Consider the following 15,464-nt stretch of genomic DNA (forward strand, 5'->3'; position numbering starts at 1 on the left):
TTCATGGGAAAACTGCATGTGGGGTGTCAGCCGTTACGACCCCTGGCCGACGATCCATATCGTCCCGTTACCCCTTTTCTTCGCGTCTGGTTGGATAAGCGTGGAATTCCCGCTCCAGGCGCCTACCCCCCGGTCCTCCCGACGGCAGAAGCTGGAAGCTAACTGGATAGTCGAGGACAGCTATCGGCATCGCTCTAGCACCATCACCAACCCCTATCATGTCTACTCCGTGGGTGGCGTCTGTCCTCGGCGCAGCACGCCGCGTCGGTGAGGATGCCGATCCTAATCACAGAACCTACCTATATTATATATTCCGAGCTGCGTTGTTGGTGCAGAGTGCTGTTGGCATTGCAGAATTCGAGCTTGGCGCCCCTTGACCCCTGTTCTCGGTATGTCGCTGACCTCAAGTGCTTACGGCCTGCAGATAATAACGTGAAGGCACGATCGCATGAGATGTACGGTTGATAGCAACTTGACCAACGCCTACCCAAGAAGACGACTTTTCTCGCCGCCGTGGAGTCTCGGAGTCTCTCTCTTCTCGAGGTTGCTTGTTCTGTTTGTCCAGTCCTGATCATTACCTCGGCCTAACCGCCGCTCTCTCTCTTTTCCAAGACGTAGCACTGAGGACTGTGCTAGCTGCGTACTGTATGATCACATCCACCGGTAACCACTCGTGTCGACAATACAATGTGTACTCGTGTCGAGGTGTAATTCAGGGACCCGGGTATAATCCACGAGATGGTGGGCAGCACCTTGGTTCTCTAAAAATTCAACATTGAAACAATATAATTATTCGAATAGGGTATCATATCTTTGAGGTGATCTAATTCACGATCAAATCGAAGGATCAAGACAAGTCGGCGGCCAAGGGGAAAAAAAAGAAAGAAAAAAAAAAGAAATAGAAAAAAAAGGAAAAAAAAAGAAAACAAAAAAGAATAGGGGTAACCAGGAAAAAGACACCCTCTCCCTACCACCTAAGAACCTTTTGAGGGAAAAACTCGTCAATCAGCTCGAGGTAATACGGCTTCAGCTCCTCCACCGTCGGCGCCTCGTCGCTCTTGCTATACAAATCATACGGGTTAAACGCCCTCACCGCAGCGAGCAGTTCCTCGTCGCCGTCGCGCATAAACTCGCGATACGCCCCCTCGCGGTGCCAGGCGTAGAACGAGTGGTACCGAATCATGGCCAACGCCTCCCTCGGCAGCCGCGACTGGCGCACGCACACCTGGTACATGTACTCGTCGTGGCCCCAGCTCATGACGAGGTTCTCGATGCCGCAGCCGGGCTCGTACATGCCGAACCGGGTCGAGTAGACCGGGTGCGAAGCGTCCGGGTTGGCGGCAAACGTCTCGGGCAGGACGATGCGGTGGTCGAATGCGCAGCCGACGGGGAAGGTGTCGCCGACGACGTCCCACTGGCCCTCGGCGCCGTAAAAGTAGAGCAGCTTGCCCAGGTCGTGGACCAGGCCGGTGACCTGCATCCAGCGCGGCTTGCCGTCGCGGCGCATGGCCTCGGCGGTCTGCAGGAGGTGCTGGATCTGCGACAGGTCCGTGTCCGGGTCGGAGGCGTCGACCAGGGTGTCGAGCTTCTCCATGGCTTCCCAGACGGTCATCTCGTCGCGCGGCGCCACCGACGGCGTGGGGGACGTGTCGATGGCGAACTTTTCCCGCGCCGCGAGGTTGAACGCCACCGTCTGCTTTTGGTGCTGCTCCGCGTAGAACGACTTGACCCGCTCGCATGCTTCGGTGTAGCGCCGGAACAGCGACTTGTCCTTGTCGGCGTCGAAGCGCGACTCCTGGCCAAAGGGTGTGGCTGTCTCGCTGGCTTCTGGCGGGGAGTGCTTCGCCGACGTCAGCTTCTTGCCCTTGATGACGTTGACCTCGTCGATGAGGTCTTCGGTGGCCTCGAGGGCTTGGCCGTCGAGGGGGCCAGTGTGGAAGAAGGGTCGTGTCGCTGTGACCATGGTGTAGTGCTGTTCAGACTAGGACGAGGAGTAAGGACGAAGACTTTCTCGTGGCAGACTGGGTATCTAAGCAAAGAAACGGTAATGAAGAGAAGATGGTAAACGAGCGTCACACGAAAGTCTGGCCGAGACGACGACCCTGTCTCTCTTATACGCTAACAGACACGAGCGCACATGACTTGTGGCAAAGTGTATCCCGGGCGATGCCACAGTCCAGTCGGTGAATCCATCACATGGGGAACGGAGGGTTCCATCGTAGCCTTATTGGCGGTTAAAGTCGGCGGATTAGGACGATGGCTGGCCGGTTGAAACTTTTTGCGACGTGATGGCGACAATAAATGGGGTAGTACGGCGCGTTTCTGCATAATGGACGGGATTCTCGGGGGTTGCCCGGTGTTGATGGAGTTGGTGAAGTCGACTTGGGAAATGGGAGGGAGTCAAAATAGGCCAAAATAGGACACGCCGGGGTTTTTTGCCTCTTATTTGCGGTGAGTGACAAAGGGGGTATATTGACTTATTAGGAAATAATTTCCGATTAGGTTGAGTAATTATCTCCGATTAGACTTAGTAATTATTTCCGAACAGGTACGTACTCATCGGCCCGTGTGACTCGTGTCTCCAATTCCCCCACCAGAGGTCCACCCAAGTACCCAAGTACTTCGCACCCAAGTTCACCGCAGCACGAAAACCACCGAGTCCCTCCCCTCTCGTCAACCAGCGCAAAATTCTCTTCCTTTTACCTCCTCCTTACTTGGACTACTTCTTTCTCTCACCTCTAAGCTACACTGCTGCTCTTTCCCGATTGCTACGACGATGACTTGGTACGGGGGTATGGCATGACCCAAATCCAAGGTCCAAACACGGGACGCGACTAAATTGTACCTTATATTACAATCATGGTATGTATTACCTTCGACCGTCTCCCATGTCTCACGTCTCTGCCTCCCCCTCTCAACTTGGATGGTGGCTGCCAGTATGCAAGCCGAGCAACGTGGCGCGTGAGCCATAACCACCATGGCCAGACGGTTCAAACTCACTACCTTTCATGCTTTGCTGATCTGCGTAAGCAACGATCACGGTTGAAATTATGAGTATCTAGTTCCATGCTAACAAGCAACCTTGCAGTTCTCGAATCATCTCCGTCCCCCGACGCGCAGTCGCTAGACATTCACTACGGGCTCTAGGCTTCCCTATACCAATCGAACGTACTTGCCTTCCCCGACTGTACTATGATACAACATACGACGATGCTTGGCGCCCAGCTACGAGACGTCTAGGGTCACGCATCCTTCGTCTTCTCCGGCGGATTCTGGCTCGTTATCCGGTCGTGGAAATTGGCAATCACACCCTCATTCGAGACATCCTCCTGGAACACGTCCACCTTGGTCTTCTCAAACTTTCGCGCGCTGATTTTGCGCTCAAAGAGGACGTCGAGCTCGGCAAAGGTCCGCCCGCGCGGTTCCGGCAGCCGGAAGAAGGCATATACGAGACACAGGAAGCACAATCCGGCCTGTTTTGTGGGACACCCGTGTCAGCCAGGATGAATCAAAACAAGGAAAGAAGACGAGTAAGGTCGCTTACCCAGAAAAAGCCGGCAAAGTTTTGCCAATCCCATGCCGTGGGGTTGAGCATGTACGGGGTGATGACGTTGTTGACGATGCCAACGACATTGCTGCCACCAGTCAGCTGGAGGTGATCCAGAAAAAAAAAGGACAAAAAAACGGGGGGACTCACTAGAGGTTCCGACCAAGCACGACAGTCTTAATCTGCAGCCTACGAGACGGCAGCTCGGCGACCAACGAGTACGTGATGGTTCCAATGGTGAGCTGGTAGAACAGCGCCCAGGCCATCATGATGCTGCCGGTCGCAATGGCGCCCTTTTCCCGGTTCGACTCGGGGACCAGTCCGAGGAAGCCCATGATCAGGAGCATGCAGAACAGCCCCGTCAGACCGCCAATGTACAACCGCCTACGACCGATGCCCCATGACATGAGGCCCCAGGCCCCGAATACGCCGACCATGTTGATGGCATACTGGCCCATGGCAAAACTATACGAATCTTCCGTGGAGAGACCGGCCTGCTTCAAAAAGTATCTGGTCGAAGTCTAGTTAACACAGGACACCGGTACGGCTCAAGGAAACCAGACGAGGGCAAACTCACGTGGAATAGTTGGAAAACGAGTTCCCGCTGAGGTTCTGGATGGCCCAGACGCAGCAGACAATCTCGGTCCGGCGCAAGTCGATACCCCGGAAACAGTCCCAGTACGACACGCCGGCCGTAATCTTCTCCTCCAGGGCGGCGGTGTGGACCATCATGGCCACCGTCTCGTCGGCGTCGAAATCCGTCTCGTCGTTCTTGGTCGTCAGCCGCAGCAGCGACTTCTTGGCCGCCTCCAGCTTGCCCTTGCGCACGAGCCACCAGGGCGACTCGGGGGCGAAGAAGACGCCGATGATGAGCGGCACGGGCCACATCCACTGCAGCGCGTAGGGGATGCGGAACGACCACTCGTCGTCGCGGTCGATCATGGAGGAGATGACGCCGACGCCAATGAGCTGACCCAGGCCCCCTGTGACTGTCAGTAAAAGAAAGAAGAAAAAAAGGAAAGGTAAAGGCAGAAAACGCACAGCAAAAGTTGACATAGGTGGTCAAGTGGCCTCGAAGAGCAATCGGGCAGACCTCGGAAGCGTAGGTGATGGTGAGGGTCTGAAAGACGCCCCAGGGCAGACCGCAGAGGATTTCGGCGACCAGCAGGGTCTGAATGTTCTGCGCCGTGAAGAAGATGGTGATGAAGCCGGTGAGGCACACGAGCGAGATGATGACGGTCCACCGGTAGCCGAAACGCTCGGACACGTAGCCGTTGATGAAGAGGCCGATGATTTCGCCCACGGCCACGCCGTTGGTGAGGCCGGCCTGCCAGGCGGCGGAGATTTCGTAGGAGCCGTCGGGCTGGAGGTCGCCAAACTTTTTGTTAAATTGGGGAAAGGCGAAGAAGTTGGAGACGAGGGAGATGTCGTATCTGGTAGGTGCTACTTAGCAGGAAAGAAGGGTGAAAGGGACAAGTTCGTGATGCTACGTACCCTTCCATGACAATGCAGGTGGAGATGAGCATGCTCCATGCAATGGCCTTGGGATAGAGCCGGATGCCCTGGAGCAGGGTCATCTGCCGCTCCTTATCGGAAGCCGATTTCGCATCCTGGATAAAGGCGGCCGACAGTTTCGGGGCGTGGCCGTGGCCGTGGTCGTCTTTCTCGTGGTGGGACGGGCGGCTGGGCGCCGGAGCGACGACGTCTTGACCCGACTTTTCAGTCATGACGAGATTACCCAATGCCGAAGTAGTCACCGGTGTAAGGGTCTATCCAAATTACGGTAATTGATGTGGATTATGTCGTATAATGATAAAAAAAGCACACTCAAGTTTTGCGACCAAACATGCACGAAAGAACTATGACGAGGTGCAGGAATGAGAGGGAAGATAGACCGGATGAAAGAGAAGGAACTTGGGAGAAGATTTTCTCAGAGCATGGGCGGGCGGTCGCGTGTTCAAATGTGGGACGATGAGAAAGCCGACCAACGGACCGGGTCGGCATCCAACTCGACGGCATAGAAGGCGGATCACAGGCGTAGAGCGAATCCCGGGCCTGCGAAATACAGGCAGAGTCAGAGCCAGCACATGAATTCTTGGTCCAATTCGTTTGTCCTTTGATGTGTTGGTCGTTGACTATAATGAAGGTGGGAATTGGTCTTTTTCCGTGTTCGTTTCGTTGATATTGGCCGAGGGCGAGAGAAAAGAGAGTCGAGAGTCGAGATGCGGACCAGCGACGCCCATGGCGGTGACCCACGTCATGAAGATTTCGGGCAGAATCACATGGTCCTGGTCCCATTGGTCATCGCTCGGCAAACTGACCCCTCACCACCCACCACCTGCCTATTTCGACAGGCTTCTGGGAAGCCGGCCAATCAGAGTATAGAGATGGTGCCGATCGGTGGACACATACTCGGCAATACTTTGGAGGATTTGCCCGTCAACACGTTCAACGTAACAATTTCTCGCAATATTTATAAAATATAATGTCAAGGCGATCCATGCCTCGACCTAATTGTTCAAAATTTGAAACAAAAATAAACGTCCAGTTGCTTCGCACGCCAAACAGCAGTATAGCTCTGGTTATGTTGCTTTGCACTTCCAAGCCGGCACATGGACGCCACAGCCAGACTGTCACTTGGCTTATGTCATCGTATTCCCATGTTCGTTTCCTGTGACTTTGCATTGCACAACCTCAACGAAATAAACTCGGGCAGATTTCTGCATCTACTCACACTACACGACTCTGTACTTCGTAGATCCTCTCGCAGCCCAGTCTGCATACGCTGTATTGAATTCGTCTGGTTCGTATGGCCTCACGCGGACTAATAAAAACTGCCGTCACGGAGTAATAACTGCCGGTCCTTTGCCGAATTACGAGACCAATTGGGTAATTACTACGTGAGACTCGTATTGGGACCCACTAGTTGAGTAATCTGCAGAATGGGGAAATTAAAGCCGCATATATCCGTACATAGCAAAATTCCACGATACTTCGCATCATCATCGTCGTCAGTCACCTCCAAATCCAACCGTCATCTCATCTCGCCCCTCGCCATTCAACCACGCCGACTCGCCCTGTTTTCATCGCAGCCACCGACTTCTCCAGAATTCCGCTTTGGGAATCATTTCCCCTTGCCCAGATGTCCCCCGCATTTACCCACATCCGCGCCGCTGCCGTCCGTTAGGCTTCGCTGCTAGGAGGGGCAAGAAACGACGTGCAATGCCCGATTCCAACTCGACTTCGCCATCGTCACATGCTGATTCCTTGAGCGCTACGACTTGGTGAGCCAGCCGGTTTCTATTTCCACTCCAAGTATCATCTGGTATCGCTCTTGGGCAGCTGCCAAGAACGAAAAGGGGTAAAAGTTCCCGCCGATTAACGCCCTCCTTGCCCTACCTTAGTCAGCCGTGTCGGGAGCAGCATCTTCGCTGTGAGTACCTCGACTACCACCACTCAGACGTGGTTTCGTTCCTGACTAACCTGCCGACCTAGGTGATCGTGTCTTGCCAAAATGTGGACGGTGCCTCGATACCGGTCGAGAATGTACTAGGGGCAACAGGTTCAAACACTTCCGCCGTGGCGCTTTTTCTCAGAACCAGACATGGTCCTACGTGCCTAGACGCCTAAAGTTTGTCCTGGTTTCCGGCACCGGCGACGAAGTTGCAGCCGAGGAGGATGAAAGCGAGAATGTAGACTCCGACCTGCATCGTCACAGTCATGTAGCTGGCTCCCCTTCCCGACGGCCAGCTCGGCTGTCTGGCGACCCTCACCACGGCCCTCATCCTCACCAGGGGGTCACACCTCGTCAACCGACAGCTAGTGGACGTGTCGGCGGGCATCTCAGCTCCGTCTCACCGCCCGCTCCACCGGCCACCCGGTCGCTAGTGACGAGGACAACGCCGACGTCGTCGAGCATAGTGGACGACCCCATACGGGCCAACATCTACCTTGAGCGCCCCATCTGGCCCATCCAGAGTCGCGATGAAGCTATCCTCTTTCGCCACTACATTGAAAACCTTGCCGTCTGGGTATGACCATCCCCCTCCTTCCTTTTCCCTACCCACCGCATCTTATAATCAACTCACCATCGCAGCTCGATCTATGTGACCCCGACGCCCACTTCGAAACCTCCATACCCTCCCGCGCGGGGACCTGCCCCATCCTGCTCAACGCCATCTTCGCTCTTTCAGCCCGCCACCTCGCCCACACCTCCCGCTACGACCCCCTAGCCTCGAACCGCTACCACGAGCAATGCCTCGCCTACCTGATCCCCCTCCTCGACCACGCCGTCATCGTCTCGGACGAGAACCTCTTCGCCGCCACCATCATCCTCCGCGTGCTCGAAGAACTCGACGTCCCGACCCTGGGCCAAGACGCCCACGGCCACCTCCTCGGGATCCACGCCTTTGTGGCGCCCACCCCGGTCCAAGACCACGAAGCGCGGCAACGGGAAGAGCCACAGCGCCGCATCGAGCCCAACACCCTCCGCGCGGCCTGCTTCTGGGTCGGCCTCCGCCAGGAGATCTACAGCGCCGTCACCAACCAGCAGTGCGTCCGCATGAACCTCGCCCACCACGGCGTCGTCGACCGCTCCACCGCCCCCGCCGACGACTTTGTCTGGGCCAACCGCGCCATCGTCCACTTTGCCGACGTGCTCAATTTCTGCTTTGGCGAACGGGGCCCCGGCGACCTCGCCCGCTGGGAGGAGCTGGCGCGTTCCAACCGGGAATGGAAGGCTTGCCTGCCCGCGTCGTACATGCCCATCTTTTACCGCGAGAGGGGGGGCGAGGGCGGTGGCGCTGACGTTTTTGCCGCGTTTCCTGAGGTGTGGTATTGGAGGGGATGTCACGGTAGGCGCTTTTCTTTCTTTTTTTTTTTTTTTTTTTTTTTTTTTGCTTGCCCCCACTGACACGACAACAGTCATCGCCGTCCAGCATCACATCCTCGCCGAACTCTACCTGGCCCTCTTCGACCCCTCCCATCCGCGGACCGGCGCACGCCGACGTGCTGCAGACGCGTCTCTGTCGGAACGAGCCTGCAACCTCGTGCGGAACCTCTGCGGCATCGGCGTGGGAAACCAGTGGTGCCCGCCCGCCATGTTCACCGCCTGCATGGGCATCACCGCCGCGGGCGACAGATTCGAGTCCAAGACCGACATGGAGGCCCTGCTCGAGGTCTTGCGCATCACCGAGCGCGAGCACGGCCGGCCTACGCAGTCGGTCAGGTCGCAGCTGAGGCAGAGTTGGGGGATGGAGGTCTAGTCAAGTCTCTGGGCCTCAGATACGCGGAGCATGATCCATTGTCCACGTGCTGAGCCGACAGGCAATGTGAATCGTAAGTATCTTAATGCCTGTGGGAGATGGTCAGTCCAGAGCCGATTATCCACAGGGATGGATATGAGAGCGGCCTCGCTGTCCATGATGAGATGACATGGCCTGCTCATCGTTTTCCCCCCTGGTTCACTCAGCTGACACGAGGCGGCTTACACGATATCCACGGCCTGATCGTCTCGCCGCCACGGTAGAGTACCGTCTGAATTATCGTACTACTGGGCTGCTGATGGGCCTCACTCGCAAGCCTCTCATCAGCCGAAGCGTCATTTAGCATGGTCTCATTCTCTCCGACGAGCATCAAGTCCGCTCCTATATCGGCTCTACACCGTGACCGGCGTTAGTCAGGCGCCACTTATAGCAACCTCCGCTGCCAATGCAACCACGTTTGGCGTTGAATTGGACGAACATCCAATGATATTCAGATTCTTGACCCCACACCATGAGCCACGCGAGGATGCATGGTGTTGTTTCTTTCAGCCCCAGCCTCCATTCGGAGCAGGAATGCGGACGATGACACGGCCGACTTTTGCGTGGTACGGGAAGCCTTTCGGGGCTTGTGCGGTGGTAATACCCGTCCGACGTCGGTGCATTGCCCTTATTGGGGGTAGTTGAAGCTATGGGGAGCATCAGGAGAGCTTTTGCACCGAGAAATCTCCGGCGCATGCTGGAGGCCGTAACTGGCTTGCAGTTGTTTTCGGCTCTGCGTCTTGGCTCAACTCCTGTCGACGTGAACCTCTGAGGATTCCGACTCTGGCTTCAAGTGTCTTCGCCCGTTGTTGGTGGCTTCCATCTCAACACCACTTGGCCGTGGGTGTTCTGTTCTGCCAACTCGAGTGCCGATCTTCACATCATATGCAGCTTCTTGGCCCACAAACCATCGCCGAGCCATCGACCACGGCAGCCATAATTTACGTCTGATAACCTTTGCCTTCTTGACCGATCAACCGGACAACCCACGTCATCCCATCCCGGACAACCCCCACGGGGAGTTAAGGTGCTTACAGTCTCACCTCGTGGTCTCACGTGTTTCTTTGCTCTTCTCGTTCGTCTATCCATTTGCTTCCATGTCTTCTATTCATTTCCTCGTCATCTCCACAGCACGGCCAGTGATTCGATAACTGGATCGACGAGGAGCATTGCTTATTATTCCTACTCCCCTTATCGGCCCTATATCCCCTATTATGCCGTGCCCAAGTGCACGCCCTCGCCACTCCGCCCTCACTCCGCTTCTGCACGCCACCCCGTTCGACTCCGCAGGCTCCGCATTTATACTGCGCGGTCCAATCCTTGTATGGCTGGGGCCGGCCCATTACCCCTGGGCCTAGCCACCTTGCTCGTCTGGGCAGCTCCCCGGTCCTTGGCTGCTTTGTCTTGCATCCTTACCTTGCCCTCTGCCGTGCCCTTCTCGCTCATATTCCGGCTCTATGTCGCCCTATTTTTAGCGAGGTATACTGACCAAGCCTATTTGAGCAGGTGGCAGGGCAGGCCAACGTCGGCGGCTGGTAGCACGTTCTGAACTGGACGGGTCTGACGTAGCCATGGGGACAGGTGCCTCGTTGAATCTCGGTCTAAAGACCGTAGCTTGCATGCCCCGATGGCATCTCAGCGAGTTCACTGCATTCTTCCGATCTGCGGCGGAACCTATCGCTGTTGGAAGGGCAGCTCTATAAATCGAGCTGCCACTCTCGACCGTTCGAGACATTGTCAGACGACCCAGCCCGCACCAGCCAACAGACCTTGACTGCCATCTGTCGTCATGTCGCCGCATTGGAAGGCACTCCTCTTCTCGGGGCTCGCTTCGGCCGCTCTCATCAAGAGAGAAGAAGTCCCAAACTATCAAGATGACAGACTGATTGATTGCCCCGGATACACGGCCTCCAATGTCCAGACGAGCGAGACGGGCCTGACGGCCGCATTGAAGCTCGCCGGCCCTGCGTGCGACGCCTACGGAGACGACCTGGATGACCTCGTGCTCTCCGTCACATACGAGACTGGTAAGTCTACGCAGGAGTTCATTTCCGTTATACACTAGCATTTCGTGTAGGCTAATCAAGAATGACAATTAGAATCCCGAATCCACGTCAAAATCCAAGATCAAGCAAGCCAGGTCTACCAGATCCCCGAATACGCCTTTCCAAGGCCCAGCGGAACCAGCTCGGCCGCCGACAGCACCATCAAGTTTGAGTATACTGAGAGCCCATTCTCCTTTTCCATACTTCGTGCCGATACGGACGAGGTCCTCTTCGACACCTCGGCTGCTACGCTGGTCTTCGAATCGCAGTACCTCCGCCTCCGGACCAGCCTTCCCGAGGACCCCTACCTCTACGGCCTCGGCGAACATACCGACAACTTCCGCCTCAACACCACCAACTACATCCGCACCCTCTGGAACAGGGACAGCTATGGCGTTCCCCCCGGGACTAACCTCTACGGCAGCCACCCGTTCTATGTCGAGCAGCGCGAGACCGGGACCCACGGCGTGCTCCTGCTCAACTCGAACGGCATGGACGTCTTTATCAACAACACCGAGGAGGCGGGCCAATACCTGGAGTATAACACTCTCGGCGGCGTGTTTGACTTTTACTTCTTGGCCGGCCCTAGCCCCATCGATGTCTCCAGGCAGTATGCCGAAGTCGTCGGCCTGCCCGCCATGCAGCCGTATTGGTCGCTCGGTTTCCATCAATGCCGGTGAGTGGCCCTTTTTGCGCCGATTTGACAATCAGAAATACCTCCCTCATTTGTGTTCTCATTGCTGTATTCCTTCTTTCTTTCTCTTACTTACCGGTCCTCTGTGCAGCTATGGCTACCGCGACGTCTTCGAAGTCGCCGAGGTAGTGTACAACTACAGCCAGGCCGGCATCCCGCTCGAGACCATGTGGACAGACATCGACTACATGGATGCCCGCCAGGTCTTCACCCTCGACCCGGAGCGCTTCCCTCTGGAGAAGGTCCGCGAGCTAGTGGATCATCTGCACGAGAACCAGCAACACTATATCGTCATGGTCGATCCCGCCGTCTACTGGGACCCGGAGTCTCCCATTGTCCAGCGCGGCCTTGCGGACGACATTTTCTTGAAGAAGGAGAATGGCTCGGTGCACATCGAGGTCGTCTGGCCTGGTGTCACCGTCTTCCCCGACTGGTTCGCCGAGAACATCACCGAGTATTGGAATGGCGAGTTCGAGCTCTTCTTCGACAAGGACACGGGCGTCGACATTGACGGCCTGTGGATCGACATGAACGAGCCGGCCAGCTTCTGCGAGGGTCTTTGCGAAGACCCCTACGGTGACGCCGTGGGGATGCCTCCTACCCCTCCTCCCGTCCGTGATCCGCCTCGGCCGCTCCCCGGTTTCTCGTGCGGCTTCCAACCTCCCGGCACCCCGGGATGCGAGGATAGCAACTCCAACAGCCTTGAGCGGCGCGAGGTGCCCAGGTCTACCCGCCGCCTGCCTGCCCGGTCCACCGAAATCCAAGAACGCCAGGAACCCGAGGGCGATTGGATGGGCCTGCCGGGGCGTGACCTCCTGTACCCCAAGTACGCCATCCACAACCACGCTGCCGGCGAAGACCTCTCGTGGAACGCAGACAAGGGCGGCATCTCGTTCAAGACGGTCAACACCGACATCCGGCACCAGAACGGCCTCGCCATGTACGACACCCACAACCTGTACGGCAAGATGATGGGCGCCGCGTCGCGCGATGCCATGTTCAACCGCCGACCGGGGCTCCGTCCCTTCATCATCACGCGCAGCAGCTTCCCCGGCGACGGCCGCAAGGTCGGCCACTGGCTGGGCGACAACGTGTCCAACTGGGAGCAGTACCGCTTCTCCATCCACACCACCATGTCCTTCTCGGCCATGTACCAGTTTCCCATGTCCGGGTCGGACGTGTGCGGCTTCGCGGGCGACACCAACGAGCAGCTCTGCGCGCGATGGGCGTCGCTGGGCGCCTTCTTCACCTTCTACCGCAACCACAACGACATCAACTGGATCTCGCAGGAGTTTTACCGCTGGGACTCGGTCGCAGAGAGCGCCCGCAAGGCCATCGACATCCGCTACCGCCTCCTCGACTACATGTACACGGCCCTCTACCGGGCGTCCGTCGACGGCACACCCGTCCTCAACCCCATGTTCTACATCTACGGGGACGACAAGGCCACCTGGGACCTGCAGCACCAGTTCTTCTACGGCAAGGGCGTCCTCGTCGCGCCTGTACTCGAAGAGAACGCCACCTCGGTCGATGCGTACCTCCCCGAAGACATCTTCTACGACTGGTACACCCACCGCCCCATCCGTGGCAGGGGGGCGTTCCACACCTTTACGGACCAGGATGTCACCGACATCCCGCTGCTCATCCGCTCGGGCGTCATCCTGCCCCTGCGCGCCGAGTCGGCGTACACCACCGCCGAGGTGCGCCAGCGCGACTTTGAGCTCATCGTGCCGCTCTCTGCCGACGGCACCGCCCGCGGCGAGCTGTATCTCGACGACGGCGTCTCGGAGGAGCAGGAGGGGATCACGCTGATTGAGTTTGAGTTTGCGGATGGCACTCTAACCATCGACGGCGAGTTTGGGTACGAGACCGACGTCAGGATCTCCAGGGTTAAAATCCTTGGCACGTCGTGCACTACTGCTGCCGGTAATGCTGGAAGGGGTAGCAGGACTGTTGAGGTGGATATCTCCCTGAACGAGGCTGCGTCGGTGCGTCTGTGATGGACTGAATCTGTGACGAGGCGGACCGGGAGTCTGGAGACCTGGGTCTTTGGTCATGAAATTGCTTACTTTGCATTAAAGTGATCGTGTCAGGTCTTCGATTCCTTACATATCTGTAGACTTGTTTTCGTTCATAGGCTTTCCGACATAGAGGACATCTAAAAGACAAAATAATCTAGATTTTCCAAATGGATATTTCTGTGACGGGTTGCTCACTGCAAATTATGTTTCAATAGACAGTTGCGTTTCACTTTGCCTCGCCATAGACTCGTTGACTATTTAATCAAATCATTGGCGGACGACGTAAACCCGTCGTCTCGTTAGCATACTCCGGCATTATCGTACTAGACTACTTCCTAATCCGGGTCGTTCGGCACCGCGTTTCCGGCTCCGACCCGGCCCCACTTCGCCGTAGGCCGATTCTGATGCCGTCAAACACTCCCACCACTTAGTACCTTATAAAGTGAAGGAGTCTCGCCGGCCTTGTCTGAATTATGGACTTGTCTCCGGCAATTGCTAGAACAAACGGCTGGGACCAGCAGAAAGTGTCAGCACTTCTTTATAAAGCGAGCAACACGATGCCATCGTGACATGAGATATAAAACGCACGTGTTATATTCAATAGTATTCATATTCTCCATGTCGCTTCAAGTAGAAACTCCACGGAATTATCCCATTCTTAGTAGCAGGCGTAGCAGCTCTTGTGCTAGCACTATATAGTAGACACAGGACCCGTTATCTACCACGCAGTCCCAACGTCTCTCAGCAGGAGCCGGCCTTATCGCCCGGGCCATCATAGAGCTGACAAGGAGTGTTGGCATCGGTACAGACATTGACGAGCTCAGCAGTGTCGCCAGTCTGTATGTTGATGCCCACCACCTCGCCGCCGCCATATGCCGAGACGCCCTCGACGTAGACATCACGTCTGCACATCTCACACTGCTTATACGTCAGCTTTTTCATTCCCTGGGATTTCATGTGAATACTAACCGTGCCGCAGGAGCGGTATACCTTGCCGTAATCCTCGGCGTAAAAGTTGATAATCTGCCATCTGTCAGCCTCTTCACGGAAAACATGTACGAGACGAAACCGTGCTCTGCAAGAACTCACGTTAACCTTGCCACATCCGTTATGTTGAATGATCTTATCCTGCGCATGGAATGCACCGCCGCCAATGATCGTAGTCTCTGTGCCCGCAGCGTCCTCCTTACTGTGCAAGTCAAGTCGTCAACCGAGTGTCTTGTAAGTTACCGCCCTCTCACTCCACCACATGGCATTCCAAGGGACAAGAGGGTGACACGTACATCGAGATGGCGTCCTCGCAGACGTCCTCAAACCAGACGTTCTCAATAGTACAGCCGCCACCCAAGCAGTAGACGCCCTCGGCCTGGTCTTTGCCAATTATGACGTTTCTCAACGTAGCACCCTGGCGAAGAACGAAGACCGTGTCGGATTGGCCTGACGGTTGTTGAAAAGTCAATACTGCACAGTAAGCCAGGGTAACGAGGGGCAACAGCCGCATTACCTCCTTCATCCTGCTCGTTGCAGGCGCCCGGACCTCTGTCGTACCGGGCCATCCCGCCGTCGAAAACCTCGCCGGACCCAACCTCAATGGGAGCGTCGTTGCTGATGGTCTCAGTGGCCTGGGGGATGTTGCCACCCGCCACGCAGGCCAGGGCGCTGGGAAGGGCGGCAGCCAGGGCTGTAAAGATGATCCCGGACTTGGCGAGCATTGTGTTTGAAGTTACAAGTGTTTTGAGGGAAACAAGAGTGTCGTCTCAACTGTTTGCTCGGACTTCGGCGTTGTGGGAGTTCCTCTGGTCTGGTAGGATGCATGGTCAGCAGAAAGGAATAAGGATATTGGAAAGGGACATT

General features: G+C 56.3%; 7 protein-coding genes across 7 annotated transcripts; 3 read left to right on the forward strand and 4 right to left on the reverse strand.

The window, feature by feature from the left end:
* Positions 1–16: 16 nt before the first annotated feature.
* On the forward strand, positions 17–765 carry ACRALDRAFT_205134 (uncharacterized protein; the record flags this gene model as incomplete). The annotated part of the gene is made up of 5 exons (XM_071021607.1): positions 17–267; positions 336–407; positions 454–513; positions 566–697; positions 750–765. 5 exons carry the CDS (start codon positions 17–19, stop codon positions 763–765), a joined length of 531 nt encoding a protein of 176 aa, XP_070880045.1.
* Positions 766–912: 147 nt separating this feature from the next.
* Positions 913–1,975, reverse strand: ACRALDRAFT_1045827 (uncharacterized protein). Its single transcript, XM_071015412.1, has one exon. The coding sequence runs from the start codon at positions 1,961–1,963 to the stop codon at positions 968–970; it is 996 nt and encodes a 331-aa protein (XP_070880046.1). The 5' UTR covers positions 1,964–1,975; the 3' UTR covers positions 913–967.
* A 932-nt stretch (positions 1,976–2,907) lies between these two features.
* Positions 2,908–5,622, reverse strand: ACRALDRAFT_1059274 (uncharacterized protein). Its single transcript, XM_071016003.1, has 6 exons — positions 5,042–5,622; positions 4,589–4,980; positions 4,125–4,530; positions 3,698–4,057; positions 3,545–3,635; positions 2,908–3,473 (listed from the first exon to the last, which is right to left on the reverse strand). The coding sequence occupies exons 1-6, from the start codon at positions 5,272–5,274 to the stop codon at positions 3,243–3,245; spliced, it is 1,713 nt and encodes a 570-aa protein (XP_070880047.1). The 5' UTR covers positions 5,275–5,622; the 3' UTR covers positions 2,908–3,242.
* Positions 5,375–6,329, reverse strand: ACRALDRAFT_205132 (uncharacterized protein; the record flags this gene model as incomplete). Its single annotated transcript, XM_071021606.1, has 5 exons — positions 5,375–5,835; positions 5,869–5,905; positions 5,956–6,057; positions 6,146–6,218; positions 6,292–6,329. 5 exons carry the CDS (start codon positions 6,327–6,329, stop codon positions 5,375–5,377), a joined length of 711 nt encoding a protein of 236 aa, XP_070880048.1.
* Positions 6,330–7,479: 1,150 nt separating this feature from the next.
* ACRALDRAFT_1025989 (uncharacterized protein) lies at positions 7,480–8,811 on the forward strand (the record flags this gene model as incomplete). Its single annotated transcript, XM_071014774.1, has 3 exons — positions 7,480–7,578; positions 7,644–8,400; positions 8,471–8,811. Coding segments are annotated over 3 exons (1,197 nt in total), but the record flags the coding sequence as incomplete, so codon positions are not given.
* Positions 8,812–10,639: 1,828 nt separating this feature from the next.
* On the forward strand, positions 10,640–13,589 carry ACRALDRAFT_2024896 (glycoside hydrolase family 31 protein; the record flags this gene model as incomplete). The annotated part of the gene is made up of 3 exons (XM_071020269.1): positions 10,640–10,877; positions 10,950–11,571; positions 11,681–13,589. 3 exons carry the CDS (start codon positions 10,640–10,642, stop codon positions 13,587–13,589), a joined length of 2,769 nt encoding a protein of 922 aa, XP_070880050.1.
* Positions 13,590–14,193: 604 nt separating this feature from the next.
* ACRALDRAFT_1078494 (polysaccharide lyase family 3 protein) lies at positions 14,194–15,408 on the reverse strand. Its single transcript, XM_071018783.1, has 5 exons — positions 15,115–15,408; positions 14,894–15,047; positions 14,700–14,799; positions 14,580–14,633; positions 14,194–14,528 (listed from the first exon to the last, which is right to left on the reverse strand). The coding sequence occupies exons 1-5, from the start codon at positions 15,320–15,322 to the stop codon at positions 14,352–14,354; spliced, it is 693 nt and encodes a 230-aa protein (XP_070880051.1). The 5' UTR covers positions 15,323–15,408; the 3' UTR covers positions 14,194–14,351.
* Positions 15,409–15,464: the final 56 nt, after the last annotated feature.

The sequence above is a fragment of the Sodiomyces alcalophilus genome (assembly GCF_042370955.1).
Source record: "Sodiomyces alcalophilus JCM 7366 unplaced genomic scaffold ACRALscaffold_1, whole genome shotgun sequence".
Lineage (NCBI taxonomy): Eukaryota > Fungi > Ascomycota > Sordariomycetes > Glomerellales > Plectosphaerellaceae > Sodiomyces > Sodiomyces alcalophilus.

Excerpts from the sequence above, each read along its gene's own strand:
- ACRALDRAFT_1045827 (XM_071015412.1), bottom strand. The coding sequence starts at position 1,963 with ATGGTCACAGCGACACGACCCTTCTTCCACACTGGCCCCCTCGACGGC.
- ACRALDRAFT_1059274 (XM_071016003.1), bottom strand. The coding sequence starts at position 5,274 with ATGACTGAAAAGTCGGGTCAAGACGTCGTCGCTCCGGCGCCCAGCCGC. Across the intron at positions 4,981-5,041 it reads ACCTGCATTGTCATGGAAGG|ATACGACATCTCCCTCGTCT; the intron begins GTACGTAGCATC and ends AGCACCTACCAG. Across the intron at positions 3,474-3,544 it reads ACTTTGCCGGCTTTTTCTGG|GCCGGATTGTGCTTCCTGTG; the intron begins GTAAGCGACCTT and ends CCCACAAAACAG.
- ACRALDRAFT_1078494 (XM_071018783.1), bottom strand. The coding sequence starts at position 15,322 with ATGCTCGCCAAGTCCGGGATCATCTTTACAGCCCTGGCTGCCGCCCTT. Across the intron at positions 14,800-14,893 it reads TGCGAGGACGCCATCTCGAT|TAAGGAGGACGCTGCGGGCA; the intron begins GTACGTGTCACC and ends TGACTTGCACAG. Across the intron at positions 14,634-14,699 it reads ACGGATGTGGCAAGGTTAAC|ATTATCAACTTTTACGCCGA; the intron begins GTGAGTTCTTGC and ends GACAGATGGCAG.